The following is a 22048-nucleotide window of genomic DNA, read 5'->3' on the forward strand; positions in this document are numbered from 1 at the left end:
TTACCAAAACTGTTGTCCAGAGGGCTGAGGAAGGGTTGTTGAGGTGGTTCGGACATGTAGAGAGAATGGAGCGAAACAGAATGACTTCAAGAGTGTATCAGTCTGTAGTGGAAGGAAGGCGGGGTAGGGGTCGGCCTAAGAAAGGTTGGAGGGAGGGGGTAAAGGAGGTTTTGTGTGCGAGGGGCTTGGACTTCCAGCAGGCATGCGTGAGCGTGTTTGATAGGAGTGAATGGAGACAAATGGTTTTTAATACTTGACGTGCTGTTGGAGTGTGAGCAAAGTAGCATTTATGAAGGGGTTCAGGGAAACCGGCAGGCCGGACTTGAGTCCTGGAGATAGGAAGTACAGTGCCTGCACTCTGAAGGAGGGGTGTTAATGTTGCAGTTTAAAAACTGTAGTGTAAAGCACCCTTCTGGCAAGACAGTGATGGAGTGAATGATGGTGAAAGTTTTTCTTTTTCGGGCCACCCTGCCTTGGTGGGAATAAGCCAGTGTGATAAAAAAAAAAATGAATATGTGTGTTGCAATCAGAGGGTAATCTGAATTGTGTTGTCAGCATACATCAGGCTGGACAGTGATTGAGTGATGGTGGATGTGTTTCTTTTTTTGGGGTCACCATGCTTGGTGAGAGACAATCATTGAGGTAAAAGAGAAAGTACTTACTAATACATACATTGTATTTTTCGTTAAAGAAAAAATGCTGATTCTGTTTGCTCTGAGCCTTTATCCTCAGTTTTACTATTACAGTACTTTATAATCTAGCAATTATTTTTCATAGATATACATATCTAATTATTAGTTGAATTAATGAGACTAATAAAATTAATTCTAAGCTCTTCCACATACATTATATGTCTTCTGTACTGTGTTCTTTGGTATACAATATTTTAATTTTTTCAGAAACGATACAGAAATTTCGGTGTTTACGAAAAAATGCTCAAATAGTGTTGATGAATTCAATGGAGAAAGCGATATGGAATTGGATGGATACGTACCCCAATGAGTTTGCTGATTTACAGGTCAGAATAAATTTTATCTTTGAAATTTCACCTGAACTCTGAGTAATTAGGTAAAGAGTTATGTTCGTGTTACTGTGTTAATTTTTTTAAGGCATATTTCGTGTGAGTGTGGGTGTATGTGTGTGTGTGCCCACAATCATGCATTCACCTTCCCTCCTTTTTTCCCTCTACCTACTTACCTATGTACCTGACTAGACCTGACCTGACCTGACTGTCAGTTAAGTTACCTGATTGCAGTGATCTGCCTGGGTAGCACCAAGTTGACCTGTGTGTTTGATTTCCTAAAACTTCTAAATTTCTTGACAACATTATTGGAACTATTTTTTATTTATTAATACATCAGCTCTTTCCCACCAAAGCAGGGTAACCTGAACAAGATGAAACACTTTCATCATTATTCACTCCATCACTGTCTTGCCAGAGGTGTACTGACACTACAGTTCAAAAACTGCAACATATTTTCACTCCTCCTTCAGAGAACAGGCACTGTAGTTCCCACCTCCAGGACTCAAGTCCAGCTAACTGGTTTCTCTGAATCCCTTCATAAATGTTACTTTGCTCACATTCCAACAGCACTTCGTCTTAAAAACCATTTGCCTCCTCTCGCTCCTATCTAACACACTCATACATGCTCACTGGAAGTCTAAACCCCTTGCATACAAAACCCTCCTTTACCTCCTCCCTCCAGCCTTTCCTAAGACAACTCCTCCTTGATTATGAGTCTTTCCTTTCCCTTATTTCATCAAATGACAACATGAACTTTAGTGAATTACTTACAGGTTGTTCATGTCAGCAATGTTGCAGTGTGCTTGTTCTCTCTTTGAGGTGCTGCTCCAAGTTTCCTTCTCTCCCGTGTACACTGTCATAGCCACCACATGGTTTTATGTTGACTCCTGCATTGGAATTTGTGGGTGTGGTGGTAACTTCTTAAGCAGGTTCTTGATAGTGGCCAGAGAACTGGTGGCTGTATTCATCTTACAACTGGCAAGTCCACTGGACATGTTAGTGGCTTCATCCCCACATGGGAGGACAGTGTACTTCTTAATGGAGGTTCTCTAAAGCTTGTGTGTTCATGATGTGCTGTACTTTCCTACAATTATTAATATAATGAGATACACTAATATACTGTGTATAAGTACTCTTTTTCAAAGACTGCTGTGCTTGAGATCTTATTTGCACTCAGCAAGAGATCAGTTTTGACTTCCCTCCTGGTCATTCTATCTTGATGGATATAGTAGTGCAGATCATTCTTATTAGCAGGCTCATGATAATCCTTAACTTTGCAGTGTGCTTCTTAACCCTTTCACTGTCTCCCACATTGATATGTTTTATTGATGCCATTGTTGCTCACAATATACATAAACTGCATAGTTGAGGGAATTAATAGTGACGTGAACAAGTTTGCCAGTGACGTCAAAATAGGCCATTGGATTAAGTGTGACAAGGACACTATAGTTTTACAGGAAGATCTGAGTAGACTGCTGCAGTGGCTGGAGAAGTGGCAGATACAGTTTAATATAGACAAATGTAAAGTTTTAAGCCTTAGAGAAAAAAATATCTATGACATTTTTAAAACAAAACAATATAGAACTTGCTCTGAATGTGAAAAATATTTAGGAGTTCTGGTTAGCAGTAATCTATAGCCAAAGCAACAGCGCATAAGTGTTTGCAATAAAGCAAATAAAATTCTTGGCTTCATATCAAGAAGTATAAATAACAGGATGTCCTCAGGTTATTCAAATCTATAAATGCGTGAGCGTGTTTGATAGGAGTGAATGGAGACAAATGGTTTTTAATACTTGATGTGCTGTTGGAGTGTGAGCAAAGTAACGTTTATGAAGGGGTTCAGGGAAACCAGCAGGCCGGACTTGAGTCCTGGAGATGGGAAGTACAGTGCCTGCACTCTGAAGGAGGGGTGTTAATGTTGCAGTTTAAAAACTGTAGTGTAAAGCACCCTTCTGGCAAGACAGTGATGGAGTGAATGATGGAGAAAGTTTTTCTTTTTCGGGCCACCCTGCCTTGGTGGGAATCGGCCAGTGTGATAATAAAAATAAAAAAATATCATTTGTTAGGCCGCATTTAAATCATGATGCACAATTTTGGTCACAGTATTACAGAAGGGGCATGTATGTGCTGGAAAACTTACTGAGAAGGATGACAAAGTTGATCCCATGTGTCAGAAATCTTTACTACAAGGATAGACTGAGGGCACTGAATCTGCACTCTCTAGGAAGGTGTAGAATTAGGAATGTATGAAAGTATAATGGTACCAACATTCTTACATGGGTGTGAAGCTTGGGTTGGAAAATGCTGCAGCGAGGAGGCGGCTGGAGGGAGTGGAGATGTCTTGCTAAGGGCAATGTGTGGTGTAAATATTATGCAGAGAATTCGGAGTGTGGAAATTAGGAGGAGATGTGGAGTTACTAAAAGTATTAGTCAGAGAGCTGAAGAGGGGTTGTTGAGGTGGTTTGGTCATTTAGAGAGAATGGATCAAAGTAGAATGACATGGAGAGTGTATAAATCTGTAGGGGAAGGAAGGTGGGGTAGGGGTTGTCCTCGAAAAGGTTGGAGGGAGGGGGTAAAGGAGGTTTTGTGGCGAGGGGCTTGGACTTCCAGCGAGCATGTGTGTGTGTGTTAGATAGGAGTGAATGGAGACAAATGGTTTTTAGAACCTGATGAGCTGTTGGAATGTGAGCAGGGTAATAGTTTGTGAAGGGATTCAGGGAAACCGGTTAGCCTGACTTGAGTCCTGGAAATGGGAAGTACAATGCCTGCACTTCAAAGGAGGGGTTTGGGATATTGGCAGTTTGGAGGGACTTCTAAACTGTTGTATCTGAGCGCCTCTGCAAAGACAGTGATTATGTATGAGTGAGGTGACAGTGTTGAATGACGAAAGTATTTTGGGGGGGGGGGATTTTTCTTTTTGGGTCACCCTTCCTCGGTGGGAGATGACCGACGTGTTGAAAAAAAAATGGAGAATGGAGTTTCCTAATGTGTATTGGGGAGGTCTCAGGCCTACATGCCATGGCACTCCTTAACATAAATGCATGCTACCAATGGAAATGAATTCCATTCCTGCTTGCCTTAGAGGAAATGGATGTTCTTCTATTGGAAAGGAGAACCTATACAATACAATTTTTATTTATTTGCAAGTTTACTTTGGGATTCTTTACTTACAGTAATGAGTTGCAGTGCAAAGAGAGCCACTATCATTCCATGGCATTATGGGCATACTGTATTAATGGCTTACAGACTACTTAATACTAGAGAACTTTAAATTGCATGTTGAAAGCGCGAGCTATGTTCGCATGACAAAGTTTTCCACCATATTTTATTATATGAGAAATAGGGTAAAATTCCAATATTTTGTGCTGCATTTAAATATGACAATACTGTAAATTATATTTTTTCCTTAATAGGATGTTTGCTTTCTTTTCTAAAAATTTCAGAAACGCAGAAATGAAGATTTAGCAAAGTGCTGCGAAGTAATGTTTGAACATCTGGACAGCTTTGCTGAGAACAATAAGCGGAGAGCAGCTGTTTGGCCTCTGCAGATAATGCTTCTAGTCCTCTCACCAGTAAGTAGGCCATTTTAACCATGGTGAGTTTTCTCTTATGGCATACCATTTGCCCTGTATCTTAGGGCAGTACTAGGTAATGTTCCTCATATTTTTAAATGGGAGTGTAAAGTCTAGCTCTGGTAGAGCTACATAAAATTAACCATTTAAGAGGTAATCATGAGACAAAGACCTGTGCCAGGAGACACTTGTCCTATACTCTGATTAGTGACATACCTGTGCCAAAGTCTGTATATAGTTTACAGTTACAGTGTTGGCAAAAAACTTTGGTCCCTATGTCCAGGTTTATCAAGGATCAAAACAGACTAAGATAGTTATTGCAAACCATTTGCTCAGGTTTGTTTTCTGCATCTGGTAGTGGTGTACATGCCATGAGTGTGTGGCTGCAATCTCTTTCATCATTAATACATGAGCAGTAAAAGTGGATAGTGATTTTCTGTGACTTATTGGTGGATATTTGGTTTTGCTCACCCCATTGTGTTATTTTTTATTATATTTGTGAAGATGTCTGGGAGCTACCTTTCTAAGGAGGAGAGGGCTTGTGTGTGTTGGTTTTGAAAGAAGAGAGTGTCTCCATGAAGAAAATAGCACAGTGAATGGGGCGGCTATTCAGCATCTCCTCTGGAGATCATTTGACTTGACCATCACTGTAGTTCCTTCTCCTAAATTGATCCCTGGGTGACCTAAAAAGATTTCATAGAGATACATCTGTTACTGAAAAGACTAGTGACCCAGAGCCTTGCAATTTCTTTATCTTAGGTGAATAAAATCTACCCAGATCTGTTTAAAAATGTACCAGAGAGGCCCATATGCCACAGGTTACATTAAGATCATGTTCTCTTACGGCTTGCAGCTGTAAAACTGCCATTATCATTATCTATGACTTCCAGTATTTTAGACTTTTGTAATAAATACAAGTATTGGGGTCAGGAGCAGTGAAGGAAGGTGATGGTTAGTGATGAATCCAACTTTAGGGAATGTATGAAAGTATAGTAGTACCAACACTCTTATATGGGTGTGAAGCTTGGATTGTAAATGCTGCAGCGAGGAGGCGGTTGGAGGCAGTGGAGATGTCCTGTCTAAGGGTGTGAAGGCTTACTCAGCCCTGTAACAACTTCAGTCAGTATTACCATGGCTGGCTCCTCCTCAGGAAAATTAATGAATAGAAAAAGAAATAATAACAGACAATGATAAACACTTCATTATTTAGAAACAGAAAATTATTTTATTTTATTATCACACTGGCCGATTCCCACCAAGGCAGGGTGGCCCGAAAAAGAAAAACTTTCACCATCATTCACTCCATCACTGTCTTGCCAGAAGGGTGCTTTACACTACAGTTTTTAAACTGCAACATTAACACCCCTCCTTCAGAGTGCAGGCACTGTACTTCCCATCTCCAGGACTCAAGTCCGGCCTGCCGGTTTCCCTGAATCCCTTCATAAATGTTACTTTGCTCACACTCCAACAGCACGTCAAGTATTAAAAACCATTTGTCTCCATTCACTCCTATCAAACACGCTCACGCATGCCTGCTGGAAGTCCAAGCCCCTCGCACACAAAACCTCCTTTACCCCCTCCCTCCAACCCTTCCTAGGCCGACCCCTACCCCGCCTTCCCTCCACTACAGACTGATACACTCTTGAAGTCATTCTGTTTCGCTCCATTCTCTCCACATGTCCGAACCACCTCAACAACCCCTCCTCAGCCCTCTGGACAACAGTTTTGGTAATCCCGCACCTCCTCCTAACTTCCAAACTACGAATTCTCTGCATTATATTCACACCACACATTGCCCTCAGACATGACATCTCCACTGCCTCCAGCCTTCTCCTCGCTGCAACATTCATCACCCACGCTTCACACCCATATAAGAGCGTTGGTAAAACTATACTCTCATACATTCCCCTCTTTGCCTCCAAGGACAAAGTTCTTTGTCTCCACAGACTCCTAAGTGCACCACTCACTCTTTTTCCCTCATCAATTCTATGATTCACCTCATCTTTCATAGACCCATCCGCTGACACGTCCACTCCCAAATATCTGAATACGTTCACCTCCTCCATACTCTCTCCCTCCAATCTGATATTCAATCTTTCATCACCTAATCTTTTTGTTATCCTCATAACCTTACTCTTTCCTGTATTCACCTTTAATTTTCTTCTTTTGCACACCCTACCAAATTCATCCACCAATCTCTGCAACTTCTCTTCAGAATCTCCCAAGAGCACAGTGTCATCAGCAAAGAGCAGCTGTGACAACTCCCATTTTGTGTGTGATTCTTTATCTTTTAACTCCACGCCTCTTGCCAAGACCCTCGCATTTACTTCTCTTACAACCCCATCTATAAATATATTAAACAACCACGGTGACATCACACATCCTTGTCTAAGGCCTACCTTTACTGGGAAAAAATTTCCCTCTTTCCTACATACTCTAACTTGAGCCTCACTATCCTCGTAAAAACTCTTCACTGCTTTCAGTAACCTACCTCCTACACCATACACTTGCAACATCTGCCACATTGCCCCCCTATCCACCCTGTCATACGCCTTTTCCAAATCCATAAATGCCACAAAGACCTCTTTAGCCTTATCTAAATACTGTTCACTTATATGTTTCACTGTAAACACCTGGTCCACACACCCCCTACCTTTCCTAAAGCCTCCTTGTTCATCTGCTATCCTATTCTCCGTCTTACTCTTAATTCTTTCAATTATAACTCTACCATACACCTTACCAGGTACACTCAACAGACTTATCCCCCTATAATTTTTGCACTCTCTTTTATCCCCTTTGCCTTTATACAAAGGAACTATGCATGCTCTCTGCCAATCCCTAGGTACCTTACCCTCTTCCATACATTTATTAAATAATTGCACCAACCACTCCAAAACTATATCCCCACCTGCTTTTAACATTTCTATCTTTATCCCATCAATCCCGGCTGCTTTACCCCCTTTCATTTTACCTACTGCCTCACGAACTTCCCCCACACTCACAACTGGCTCTTCCTCACTCCTACAAGATGTTATTCCTCCTTGCCCTATACACGAAATCACAGCTTCCCTATCTTCATCAACATTTAACAATTCCTCAAAATATTCCCTCCATCTTCCCAATACCTCTAACTCTCCATTTAATAACTCTCCTCTCCTATTTTTAACTGACAAATCCATTTGTTCTCTAGGCTTTCTTAACTTGTTAATCTCACTCCAAAACTTTTTCTTATTTTCAACAAAATTTGTTGATAACATCTCACCCACTCTCTCATTTGCTCTCTTTTTACATTGCTTCACCACTCTCTTAACTTCTCTCTTTTTCTCCATATACTCTTCCCTCCTTGCATCACTTCTACTTTGTAAAAACTTCTCATATGCTAACTTTTTCTCCCTTACTACTCTCTTTACATCATCATTCCACCAATCGCTCCTCTTCCCTCCTGCACCCACTTTCCTGTAACCACAAACTTCTGCTGAACACTCTAACACTACATTTTTAAACCTACCCCATACCTCTTCGACCCCATTGCCTATGCTCTCATTAGCCCATCTATCCTCCAATAGCTGTTTATATCTTACCCTAACTGCCTCCTCTTTTAGTTTATAAACCTTCACCTCTCTCTTCCCTGATGCTTCTATTCTCCTTGTATCCCATCTACCTTTTACTCTCAGTGTAGCTACAACTAGAAAGTGATCTGATATATCTGTGGCCCCTCTATAAACATGTACATCCTGAAGTCTACTCAACAGTCTTTTATCTACCAATACATAATCCAACAAACTACTGTCATTTCGCCCTACATCATATCGTGTATACTTATTTATCCTCTTTTTCTTAAAATATGTATTACCTATAACTAAACCCCTTTCTATACAAAGTTCAATCAAAGGGCTCCCATTATCATTTACACCTGGCACCCCAAACTTACCTACCACACCCTCTCTAAAGGTTTCTCCTACTTTAGCATTCAGGTCCCCTACCACAATTACTCTCTCATTTGGTTCAAAGGCTCCTATACATTCACTTAACATCTCCCAAAATCTCTCTCTCTCCTCTGCATTTCTCTCTTCTCCAGGTGCATACACGCTTATTATGACCCACTTCTCGCATCCAACCTTTACTTTAATCCACATAATTCTTGAATTTACACATTCATATTCTCTTTTCTCCTTCCATAACTGATCATTTAACATTACTGCTACCCCTTCCTTTGCTCTAACTCTCTCAGATACTCCAGATTTAATCCCATTTATTTCCCCCCACTGGAACTCTCCTACCCCCTTCAGCTTTGTTTCGCTTAGGGCCAGGACATCCAACTTCTTTTCATTCATAACATCAGCAATCATCTGTTTCTTGTCATCCGCACTACATCCACGCACATTTAAGCAACCCAGTTTTATAAAGTTTTTCTTCTTCTCTTTTTTAGTAAATGTATACAGGAGAAGGGGTTACTAGCCCATTGCTCCCGGCATTTTAGTCGCCTCATACGACACGCATGGCTTACGGAGGAAAGATTCTTTTCCACTTCCCCATGGACAATAGAAGAAATAAAAAAGAACAAGAGCTATTTAGAAAAAGGAGAAAAACCTAGATGTATGTATATATATATATGCATGTGCGTGTCTGTGAAGTGTGACCAAAGTGTAAGTAGGAGTAGCAAGATATCCCTGTTATCTTAGCGTGTTTATGAGACAGAAAAAGAAAACCAGCAATCCTACCATCATGTAAAACAGTTACAGGTTTCTGTTTCACAGTCATCTGGCAGGACGGTAGTACTTCCCTGGGTGGTTGCTGTCTACCAACCTACTACCTACCTGTAAAACAATAAAACATGAATGGGTATCCTAATTGAAAGAAAAATGAAAAATGAAATGAAAAAATTACATTTGAACTCAACGCTAATAGAGGTATATCGTGGTAATGGGGTGTCAGGTGTTGGTGACACTGCGTGTTGTTGAAATCGTAACCGTTGCTGATGTGGGGGGGGGTAGCAGGTGTTGGTGACCACCACTGACTCGTTCTTCACAGAGTGTAGCCATGTATAATTATTTCAGATGACAGGAAAACAGGTTCGTTACCACTGCTATGATGAGGGGTTAGGTCCTGTGTTGGCTTACATAACAGGTAAGTAGATTAAACATGGGACGTCTCAGGACGTTTGTCCGTCTCCTTCTATTCTTCTCGTTGATTGGCAGGTGACCCTCTCTGTCATTCCAAGCTGTAAAGAGAGACAGATTACCCACTGCTTAAGAAATCACTCTCCATGATAAGTACAATACCTAAAAGATGTGGTGATTATTAAAACATTTAACAGATAAAGACTGAAAGGACTAAGTTAATTATTGGTCAAAAGTGAAGCTTTCAACCAATAAGTCAACTAAAATATGATCAGGCATGTACTTACAGTAGTGTTGGGAGCTGTGAGTCGAGTGATTTACTGTTTGACCGGAGCCCCACACGTCACCTTTCGGGGGGGGGGGGGGAAGAGGGAGGGGAAGGGATAGCGGGAGCTAGACTGGCCCTACCTTAACAAGCAGCCGGCAATCAAACTATCACGTTCGGGGAGGGGGAAAAAGGGGGGGGGAATAGCGGGAGCTGGACTTACCCTACCTTAACAAGTAGCCGGCAATGAAACTATTGTTACTATACACTCCCTCGCTACTCCTATCTATTGAACTTTTCCCTCACACTCCCCCATACCAAGACTTATAGTCAAGGAGTATAAGAAGAATAGGCGAGGAAAAAGTTCTAACATGTGGAAGTCGCGTAAGGCAACAAATCTTGTACTGACTGTCACAACTTAACCAGTCAGAGAAATAATTAGATGAACCGTTTCTAAAATGAATTCTTTTCCCAGTAGATAAAATTTAAGCTTGGAGATACCCCACACAAGGGCCAAACATTCCTTTTCTATGGTGGAGTATCTCGTTTCTGCAGGAGGGAAGTTTTAGATTTAATAAATATACAGGATCTAGGAGTGTGCGTATTTTGTGCAGTAAGCACCTGACACATATTGCAAGAACTATACTTCTTTGTAACCTGTAAGTACAGTGGACCCCCGCATAGCGACTTTAATCCGTGCAAGAGGGCTGATTGTTATGCGAAATGTTCGGTATGCGAATGAATTTTCCCCATAAGAAATAATGGAAATCAAATTAATCCGTGCAAGACACCCAAAAGTATGATTTTTTTTTTTTTACCACATGAAATATACATTTTCCTACACACAAAGAGAAGGATACATGCACAATAGTAGAGTAGTACATGCACAATATATATTGTGCATGTACTACTCTACTAAATGAAGAATAAATGACACTTACCTTTATTGAAGATGCAGCAATGACTGATGAGACACTGTGTCCTGGGAGTGCCTTTTCCTCCTGAGTACTGTAGGTCCTGTTTGGCATTTTCTTCCAGAACAGGCCTTATCACACTGTGTATGCCACTACGATTCTTAAATCTCTCAAACCAACCTTTGCTGGCTTTAAATTCACCAATATGAGCACTAGTTCCAGGCATTTTTCCCTGTTCACCTGGGTGTTAGTCGACTGGTGTGGGTTGCATCCTGGGAGACAAGATTAAGGACCCCAATGGAAATAAGTTAGACAGTCTTCGATGACACTGACTTTTTTGGGTTATCCTGGGTGGCAAATCCTCTGGGGTTAATTGTTTCTTGGTATTCTCAATAAGCCACACCAACAACGGTGCTACAGCAGCAGCAGCAGCTGACGGTGGTACAGCAGCAACAAACGATGCTACAGCAGCAACAGACGATGCTACAGCAGCAGAAGACGATGCTACAGCAGCAACAGACGATGCTACAGCAGCAGCAGACGATGCTACAGCAGCAGCAGACGATGCTACAGCAGCAGCAGACGATGCTACAGCAGCAGCAGACGATGCTACAGCAGCAGCAGCAGCAGCTGACGGTGGTACAACAGCAGCAGCAGCTGACGGTGGTGCAACAGCAGCAGCAGCTGACAGTGCAGCAGCAGCTGACAGTGCAGCAGCAGCTGACGGTGGTACAACAGCAGCTGTACCACCAATAGTAGCGATGGTTGATTGGGGTTTATTATACAACCTGGCCAGCTCGGAGACACGCACTCCACTTTCATATTTATCAATGATCTTTTTCTTCATCTCTATAGTAATTCTCACCCTTATTGCTGTAGGGTTGGTACTAGAAGCTTTCTTGGGGCCCATGGTCACTTATTTTCCAGAAAAAATCACCAAAAACACTGTAATAATACGAAATGTTCCGATTGTATGCTTGGATGTTACCGCGGAGGCTGGCTGGTAAACAATGCCACCAGTGGAACATGTGAGCGTGGCTCAGGCCGCACATTGGACGCGTCTCGGACGAGGAGCGGTGAGCGGGTTTTTGGGCGGTATGCGAGGCAAAATTTTTGCGAAAAAAGCGAGCGGTATGCGGATTGTACGGTATGCGATGAGTGCGGTATGCGGGGGTCCACTGTACATGCTTGGCCAAAAATAAGTGTGCTTGAGTTTATGCCACGTCTTACGATGGGCCAAGTGTTCGGTCACTGGCAAATCATGAGCCATTTGAAGAACAGTCTCTCGGCATGGTTTAGGAACAACAAGTAGGGAATAATCTATCACTGAAGAATGAGATTTAAAGACCGATTTATATAAGATACCATTAATATATTCAAACTTATGAGATACCTATCTCCCATGGATAACTTTGTTGTTAAAAGCTTTATTATGACAATCCCGAAGTGAAGGGCAATTGCGCTGTATATTGACAAAGTCATCCTTGGACATAATATCTGGGAAAATAAAAGGACCCACGGTGGGAGAAGAGGAGGTAGGAGAAGCCGGGGTTATGGTCTGAGCCCTAGTCAAGACATTGAGAGTACCGGAGGCAGTACCCTTACTTTCACCCGACGAGTGGACAGGTGATCCTGCTGCCTCACTATCGAGAGCAGTATCATCTGTTTCCACCCCCAAATGAACAGTACGAGACAATGCAGCTTCCGGTGCGGAATTGTTAAGGGGCTTATTTAACTTGCAAGGAGGAAGAGCTGGAAAACTTAGATCCACGGGTGGTGACGAAAGATCCGCCTCTGAAGGAAGAACGGCACCTTTAATGTTACCCACTATTGTAGAACAAGTAATTGGGGCTAGTACCGCATTAGTCCAACCGGTGAACCATTTAGTTTTCAAGTAACAACATATTGTAGGGAAAGTATTTTCACGACCCAAGTAATCTGAAAGAATAGAGGACACACGAGAGGTTTTAAGGTAAGGGAACAGTTTGTCCGAAATTACGATGCACGTACATCCAGTGTCACGTAATATATCTGAGACTTTTATACCATTAACTGCTCCTGAACAGAAGGGTGCTTGGTCATTACCGTCAACAAAACATCTACCAACTTTCTCTATTTTCTTGGAAGGACAATCTGGACGTTTATGTCCAATACCACCACATCGATGACAGGTTGGTATAATAGCTGGTGACTTTGCTTCTACTGTAGGCTTCTTAATCTTTGGTTCAGGTGAACCATTGCCCTTAAGGTTCAATCCCTTTAGGTCTTTATAGGAATTGTGAGCCTCAGCATACAAGTCAGTGGCCTCAGCAACTTCCTCAGCTTTAATCAGGTTACGTTCTCTGATGAATGTTCTTATCTGGTGGGGAAGAGCTGTCAGGAACTGGTCAGCAACCATGAAGTCTCTAAGAGATTCATAATGCGATCAATTCCTGAACACTCTATCCAAAAGTCAAACAAATGAAAGAGTGTTACCTGTAACTGCTGAAAGTTCTGGCCAGGCTGTAAGGTGGCATACCTGAAATCTTTCCTGTAAGAATTAGTGGTTTTTTGATATGCTTTAAGGATTGCCTTCTTCAGTAGGTTATAATTACATATGATATCCTGCGACAAAGTTGCATAGATATTCAAGGCTGTACCAGAAAATAACATTCCTAACCTGGTAGCCCAGGTGTCAGCAGGCCATTCACAGAGGGTAGCGGTATTTTCAAACCTGATAATGTATGATGTAATGTCATCACCTCTGTGAAGGGAGGTAAATTAGGTGTTGAAATATGTGCACTAGCTGCATGATGTTCAATTACTCCTTCCTCTAATTGTTGTTGTGTAAAAGTTAACTTTTTATTCTCTAATTCAAGGCGAGATTTTTCGAGCTCACGATCCTTTTCTCTCTCTATTAACTCATGCTCTCTAGCTTTTTCCTCACGTTCTCTAGCTTTTTCCTCAACTTCTCTATCCTTTGCTCTTTCCTCAAGTTCTCTTAATTTAACTTGTTCCTCACGTATTTTAGCCTGTTCCTCACGTTCTCTAGCTCTTTCTTCACGATCAAGTCTATCACGCTCCTTTTTGTCTTCTCTTTCTCTTTCTAACTGTCTTGGATTTCTCTCTCAATTCTCTCTCTCTCCTTTTTCTCCTGTCTTTCAAGGTTCTCTTTCTTCTTTTTCTCTTCTCTTTCAATTCTCTCTCTCCTTTTCTTCTTCTCTTTCCCTTTCTAACTGTCTTTCTTCTCTCTCAATTCTCTCTTTTTCAAGTCTTTCCTGGATCTTAGCACTAATGAAAGACTCTAAATTTTTCCCTGTGATTCCTAACTTCCAGCGTTCATCCAAAACTGGTATTTCTCCATACTTGCAAGAATAACTTAAACTACCTGGGGAAAAATGAAACGGGCATCAAAGAAAACGGAGGGTTCAATTCCTGCTCCGATCAAACTGTAAATAAACCAGAGGGCTCGATCCCTGCTTCAATTAAACAATATGTATTAATGAAAACGAAGGGTTCTATGCCAGCTCCGAGCAAACAGTAAGTAGAATGGGGTCCCTTGACCATCCAATCTTCTCACCAACAAATCAAGAGTGTCCTACGACAGTTCCCTTGATATAATAAAGAGCTCAATGAAACAAATTGTCACTGAAAAATCTCGGGTCCCTAGAGTCTAATCCTCCAAAGTGTTTCAAGCTCGAAAAGGTGGCAGAATTAAATATTATATCCTGCCTGACTTGACTTGCAATAAATTGAGACTATAACAATCACCAAATCTTTTAAATACCTGTACCATAGTCCTACCATAGAGAATGATTACTCATGGCTGGTGGTAACCGTCTGTGGTATGCGGCGTTGAAGTTCCAATGGTAGATTCGAGATGGAATTGATTCTTGATTCAGTAGAGCTGATCCTGGCAAGGTCGCCACTTGTGAAGGCTTACTCAGCCCTGTAACAACTTTATTCAGTATAACCAAGGCTGGCTCCTCCTCAGGAAAATTAATGAATAGAAAAAGAAATAATAACAGTGATAAACACTTTATTATTTAGAAACGGAAAATGTAAAACAATAAAACATGAATGGGCATCCTATTTGAAAGAAAAATGAAAAATGAAATGAAAAAAATTACATTTGAACTCAACGCTAATAGAGGTATATCGTGGTAATGGGGTGTCAGGTGTTGGTGACACTGCGTGTTGTTGAAATCGTAGCCGTTGCTGATGTGGGGAGGGGTAGCAGGTGTTGGTGACCACCACCGGCTCGTTCTTCACAGAGTGTAGCCATGTATAATTACTTCAGATGACAGGAAAACAGGTTCGTTACCACTGCTATGATGAGGAGTTAGGTCCTGTGTTGGCTTACATAACAGGTACGTAGATTAAACATGGGACGTCTCAGGACGTTAGTCCGTCTCCTATTCTTCTCGTTGATTGGCAGGTGACCCTCTCTGTCATTCCAAGCTGTAAAGAGAGAGAGATTACCCACTGCTTAAGAAATCACTTTCCATGATAAGTACAATACCTAAAAGATGTGGTGGTTATTAAAACATTTAACAGATAAAGACTGAAAGGACGAAGTTAATTATTGGTCAAAAGTGAAGCTTTCAACCAATAAGTCCACTAAAATATGATCAGGCGTGTACTTACAGTAGTGTTGGGAGCTGTGAGTTGAGTGATTTACTGTTTGACCGGAGCCCCACACGTCACCTTTCGGGGGGGGGGGAAGAGGGAGGGGAAGGGATAGCGGGAGCTAGACTGACCCTACCTTAACAAGCAGCTGGCAATCAAACAATCACTTTTGGGGAGGGGGGAAAAAGCGGGGGGGGGGGGGGGGGGAATAGCGGGAGCTGGACTTAATCTACCTTAACAAGTAGCCAGCAATGAAAGTATTGTTACTATTCACTCCCTCGCTACTCCTATCTATTGAACTTTTCCCTCACAAAGGGCAATGTGTGGTGTAAATATTATGCAGAAAATTCGGAGTGTGGAAATTAGGAGAAGGTGTGGAGTTAATAAAAGTATTAGTCAGAGGGTTTGTTGAGGTGGTTTGGTCCTTTAGAGAGAATGGACCAAAGTAGAATGACATGGAGAGCGTATAAATCTGTAAGGGAAGGAAGGCAGGGTAGGGGTCGTCCTCGAAAAGGTTGGAGGGAGGTGGTAAAGGTGTTGTCGACGAGGGGTTTGGAATTCCAGCAAGCGTGCGTGAGCATGTTAGATAGGAGTGAATGGAGACAAATGGTATTTGGGACCTGACGAGCTGTTGGAGTGTGAGCAGGGTAATATTTAGTGAAGGGATTCAGGGAAACCGGTTATTTTATATAACCGGACTTGAGTCCTGGAAATGGGAAGTACAGTGCCTGCACTCTAAAGGAGGGGTTTGAGATATTGGCAGTTTGGAGGATATATTGTGTATTTTTATATGTATGTATGTATATATGAAGAAGAGGATAAATAAATATACAAGGTATGACATAGCACGTAATGAAAGTAGTTTGTTAGATTATGTATTGGTGGATAAATGGTTGATGGGTAGGCTCCAGGATGTACACATTTATAGAGGGGCAACTGATATATTGGATCATTATTTAGTTGTAGCTACAGTTAGAGTAAGAGGTAGATGGGAAAAGAGGAAAATGGCAACAACAAGCAAGAGGGAGGTGAAAGTGTATAAACTAAGGGAGGAGGAAGTTCAGGTGAGATATAAGCAACTATTGGCAGAAAGGTGGGCTGGTGCAAGTATGAGTAGTGGGGGGGTTGAAGAGGGTTGGAATAGTTTTAAAAAATGCAGTATTAGAATGTGGGGCAGAAGTTTATGGTTATAGGAGGGTGAGTGCAGGAGGAAAGAGGAGCAATTGGTGGAATGAAGTAAAGGGTGTGATAAAAGAGAAAAAGTTAGCTTATGAGAGGTTTTTACAAAGCAGAAGTGTTATAAGAAGAGTAGAGTATATGGAGAGTAAAAAAGAAAGGTGAAGAGAGTGGTGAGAGGGTGCAAAAGGAGAGCAGATGATAGAGTGGGAGAGGCACTGTCAAGGAATTTTAATGAAAATAAGAAAAAAAATTTGGAGTGAGTTAAACAAGTTAAGAAAGCCTATAGAACGAATGGATTTGTCAGTTAAAAACAGAGTAGGGGAGTTAGTAGATGGGGAGATGGAGGTTTTGGGTAGATGGCGAGAATATTTTGATTAACTTTTAAATGTCGAAGAAGAAAGGGAAGCGGTAATTTCATGCACTGGCCATGGAGGTATACCATCTTTTAGGAGTGAAGGAGAACAGGATGTGAGTGTGGTTGAGGTGTGTGAGGCATTACATAGAATGAAACGGGGTAAAGCAGCTGGAACTGATGGGTTCATGACAGAAATGTTAAAAGCAGGGGGGGGGGGATATATAGTGTTGGGGTGGTTGGTATTTTTGTTTAATAAATGTATGAAAGAGGGAATGTACCTAGGGATTGGCAGAGAGCATATATAGTCTCTTTATATAAAGGGAAGAGGGACAAAAGAGATTATGAAAATTATAGAGGAATAAGTTTACTGAGTATACCAGGAAAAGTGTACGGTAGGGTTATAATTGAAAGAATTAGAGGTAAGACAGAATGTAGGATTGCGGATGAGCAAGGAGGTTTTAGAGTTGGTAGGGGATGTGTAGATCATGTCTACATTGAAGCATGTATGTGAATAGTATTTAGATAAAGGTAGGGAAGTTTTTATTGCATTTATGGATTTAGAAAAGGCATATGATAGAGTGGATAGGGGAGCAATGTGGCAGATGTTGCAAGTATATGGAATAGGTGGTAAGTTACTAAATGCTGTAAAGAGTTTTTATGAGGATAGCAAGGCTCAGGTTAGGGTGTGTAGAAGAGAGGAAGACTACTTCCCTTTAAGAGTAGGTCTTAGACAGGGATGTGTAATGTCACCATGGTTGTTTAATATTTTTATAGATGGAGTTGTAAAAGAAGTAAATGCTAGGGCGTTCAGGAGAGGGGTGGGATTAAATTATGGGGAATTAAATATAAAATGGGAATTGACACAGTTGCTTTTTGCTGATGATACTGTGCTTATGAGAGGTTCTAAAGAAAAATTGCAGAGGTTAATGGATGAGTTTGGGAGTGTGTAAAGAAGGTAGAAAGTTGAAAGTGAACATAGAAAAGAGTAAGGTGATGAGGGTATCAAATGATTTAGATAAAGAAAAATTGGATATCTAATTGGAGAGGAGGAGTATGGAAGAGGTGAATGTTTTCAGATACTTGGGAGCTGACGTGTCGGCAGATGGATTTATGAAGGATGAGGTTAATCATAGAATTGATGAGGGAAAAAAGGTGAATGGTGCATTGAGGTATATGTGGAGACCAAAAAAACGTTATCTATGGAGGCAAAGAAGGGGATGTATGAAAGTATAGTAGTACGAACACTCTTATATGGGTGTGAAGCTTGGGTTGTGAATGCAGCAGTAAGGAGGTGGTTGGAGGCAGTGGAGATGTCCTGTCTAAGGGCAATGTGTGGTGTAAATATTATGCAGAAAATTCAGAGTGTGGAAATTAGGAGAAGGTGTGGAGTTAATAAAAGTATTAGTCAGAGGGCTGAAGAGGGGTTGTTGAGGTGGTTTGGTCATTTAGAGAGAATGGATCAAAGTAGAATGACATGGAGAGTATATAAATCTGTAAGGAAAGGAAGGCAGGGTAGGGGTCATCCTTGAAAAGGTTGGAAGAAAGGGTAAGGGAGTTTTTGTGGGCGAGGGGCTTGGACTTCCAGCAGGCGTGCATGAGTGTGTTCGATAGGAGTGAATGGAGACGAATGGTATTTGGGACCTGATGATCTGTTGGAGTGTAATCAGGGTAATATTTAGTGAAGGGATTCAGGGAAACCAGTTATTTTTGTATAGCCGGACTTGAGTCCTGGAAATGGGAAGTACAATGCCTGCACTCTAAAGGAGGGGTTCGGGATATTAGCAGTTTGGAGGGATATGTTGTGTATCTTTATACGTATATGCTTCTAAACTGTTGTGTTCTGAGCACCTGTGCATAAAGTGATTATGTGTGAGTGTGGTGAAAGTGTTGAATGATGATGAAAGTATTTTCTTTTTGGGGATTTTCTTTCTTTATGGGTCACCCTGCCTCGGTGGGAAACGGCTGACTTGTTGAAAAAAAAAAAAAAGTGTTAAACATTGGTCTATTATATAGTGTGGGGTGCTTTCAGTGGTGCGAATATGAAAAAAGGCCTATTGTTTCCAGAAATGAAAATAATGAATGAGATGCCGTATATTGAGGTAATTAAGGGTTATTTGAATTGCAATTTGACATTCATGGCTGTGATTTTTTCCAGCAAGATAATAGGCTGTGTCATATCCAAAATTATTAAAAAGTGGTTCAGTGACAATATTAGTCTGGTTGATGGCCTGAAATAGTGCAGAATTAAGACAAAAATGACTTAAAGAAGCAAGACACCTTTTCCGTGCCATAGCTGAAGGAGGAACTGAAGATGATGTTGGTCACTGGATATTACTTATTTATTACCTTTAGCAAACTCTATGCCAAGGCATTGCTAGGTTTTAAGACCTTATTTATTTGCATCAAAGTACATCATGTGTTGCTATTGTTTATGTTTCTTAGTCATTATTATCTGTGGCTCTGTTGTGACAGCTATTGAATTAGCTTCCAGTCCACCATGGCTCTGAGGTGGAGGTATGGTACACTCTTGTAATTTCATGCCTTTTTTTTTTTTTTTTGTTTCCTGGCAATAAATAAATCTCTGGGGTCTGTATGATTGAAAGTCTCATAGTTTGATTTTCATGGTGCTTGGCTCGGCTCCCCTGGTTTATTTCATATTGTATTCAGGGCACTTTGTATTATAGTATTGTTTTTTACTTATGAATGTACAGCAAATTCTCACTTAACACACGGGTTGGGTTCCTGAAATTAACACATCACATAACCACAAATAGGCGAGTCTGTCTGTCTCTGTCTGTCTGTCTCTGTCTGTCTCTCTATGTCTGTCTCTCTATGTCTGTCTCTCTATGTCTGTCTCTCTGTCTCTGTCTCTCTGTCACTGTCACTCTCTCTCTCTCTCTCTCTCTCTCTCTCTCTCTCTCTCTCTCTCACTCTCTCTGTCTCTCTCTCTCTTTGACTCTCTCTCTCTCTCTATCTGTCTCTCTCTCTCTGTCTCTCTCTCTCTCTCTCTCTCTCTCTCTCTGTTTCTCTCTATCTCTCTCTCTCTCTCTCTCTCTCTCTCTCTCTCTCTCTTCTCTCTTTACACAGGGTTTGACAAGGTTAAGGGATCCTAGCTTTATTGACAGCCATATTACAGGTTAAGGATTCCTAACTTTATTGGCAAGCTGAGCTATTACCTACATCAGCTCATTTGAAAGCATTTTATTGTTATGAGACATACAAGTCACGGGACAGGATGAAGTTGGAGCCATCTGTGGGCCAGCATTTTCATTTGATCAACTGACTTTATCTCGTTGACATCATTATGCTGTACTAATGTGTTCCATACTCGAGTCATCCTGGGTATGTATGATCTCAGATGGATGATGTTCTGGAGAAGGGTACAGCCAGAGTGAAGTTGCTGCTTTCTGCCCGTCTTGTGGCATAAAAGCTTGTTTCACGCTGTCCTCGAAGTGGATCCAAGTGTGGTATTTTGACAATATTGGCCTTGTACATAACAGTAAGGCCACCCACATCCCTCCTATGTTGAAGGCTCTGCTGAAATGACAGATCTATCCAGGATGGGTCCAGGCGAGATGAGACGCCTTGCTCTGCTCTACTCTGTCAAGCAGTCGCAGATGAGAGGGGGGGCAGGCAAACCAAGTGGAGCATACTCAAGGTGTGAGCGCATTTGTGCCTCTGCATAGGATCTTGCAACCCCTACTGTCAAGCAGATGCGTAGATACGGTGAAGTGCTGTAAGCTTCCTGGCTGCCTTGTTTGCAAGATTTACAACATGGTTCTTCATGGTTAGTTTGGAGTCAAATTTCACCCCAAGGATATCAACTTCCAGGTGCCAACATCGTCCCATTCATCCTTACTACTGCACCAGCATTACCATCATGGTGCCTAGAGACGATCATCATTTGCGTTTTCTCAGGTGCAAATGTTACTTGCCATCTATTTCCCCAAGCTGATATAGCTCTCAGCTGGTGATTGATGTAGCTTAGAGCAGCTGGCATAAGTGAATGTCAGTGTACAGTCGTCTGCATATGCATGTGATTCTGGGATGAGATGAAGAAGGTCGTTGAAGTAGACATTCCATAACAGTGGACCCAGCACGCTTCCTTGTGGAACGCTTGCCCCAATAGGATGCCTTGCTGATTCCGTTCCATTGAGGACTACACTTAGAGATCTACCATGAAGGTAATCACTGAGGAGACATAGCGTAGAGCCTGCAATTCCCAGTGCTTGAAGTTTTGCTAAGAGGCCCTGGTGCCACACTCGGTCGAAAGCGCCAGCAATGTCCAGTGCTACCACACAGCTGACTTTGGATTCATCCAGTGACTGGTGCCACTTAGTGGAGAGGTTTAACAACAGATCAGCAGCAGAGTAACCTTTCCTGAAGCCATACTGACGATCACAAAGTAGTGAGTGGTAGTCAAAAAACTCTGTCATTTGTCTTGAGATTATTGTCTCAAGGATCTTACCAGTGATTGACAGGAGTGACACTGGTCTGTAGTTGCTGATTTCTGCTCTGCTCTTCTTTTTGTGAACAGGGACTACATTTGCCTCTTTCCATGGAGAGGGCCATTTACACTGTACTAGGCAGTGCTGAAAGATTCGAGTTAGAGGTGCTGCTAGCTGGTCTGCACATCTTCTCAACAATCTTGGGCTCAACTTGTCTGGGCCCACAGCCTTTTCTTGGTCAAGCGATTTAAGAAGGAAATGCACCTCCTCCTGCCTTATTGTCACCACTGACAGTTTTGACACAGTTCTTGCAGCTAGCCAAGGAGGGTCCCTTGCTGGATCAGGAACTTGCATTTTGGTAGCAAAGTGTTCAGCAAAGAGGTCCGCCTCTTGACTACTAGTAGAGGTGGTCCCATCCTGTCGATTTAGAGGTGGAATAAGTTCATCAGGCAGATAACCTTGTCTGTCCTTGACCAGGGACCACCAGGTTTTGGAGCCTACCCTACCTGATGCTAGCTTTCTTTTAGTGTCCACCTCCCATTTAGCAATAGCCCACTTTTGAA

The 22048-nt window shown here is 41.8% G+C and overlaps 1 protein-coding gene across 10 annotated transcripts in view; it reads left to right on the forward strand.

Annotated features, from left to right (window-relative positions):
• Nf1 (neurofibromin 1) overlaps positions 1 to 22048 on the forward strand; it is a 644633-nt gene that overhangs the window by 74617 nt on the left and 547968 nt on the right. For all 10 annotated transcript variants that reach the window (XR_011392599.1, XM_053781766.2, XM_053781772.2 and 7 more), the window contains exons 6-7: positions 900 to 1018; positions 4468 to 4596. Coding sequence is in view for 9 of the 10 variants with exons in the window: in XM_053781766.2 (XP_053637741.1) it covers positions 900 to 1018; positions 4468 to 4596 (248 nt within the window). In the remaining variant the exon portion in view is untranslated. The remainder of the gene's footprint in view (positions 1 to 899; positions 1019 to 4467; positions 4597 to 22048) is intronic.

The sequence above is a fragment of the Cherax quadricarinatus genome, chromosome 30, assembly GCF_038502225.1.
Source record: "Cherax quadricarinatus isolate ZL_2023a chromosome 30, ASM3850222v1, whole genome shotgun sequence".
Classification (NCBI taxonomy): Eukaryota; Metazoa; Arthropoda; class Malacostraca; order Decapoda; family Parastacidae; genus Cherax; species Cherax quadricarinatus.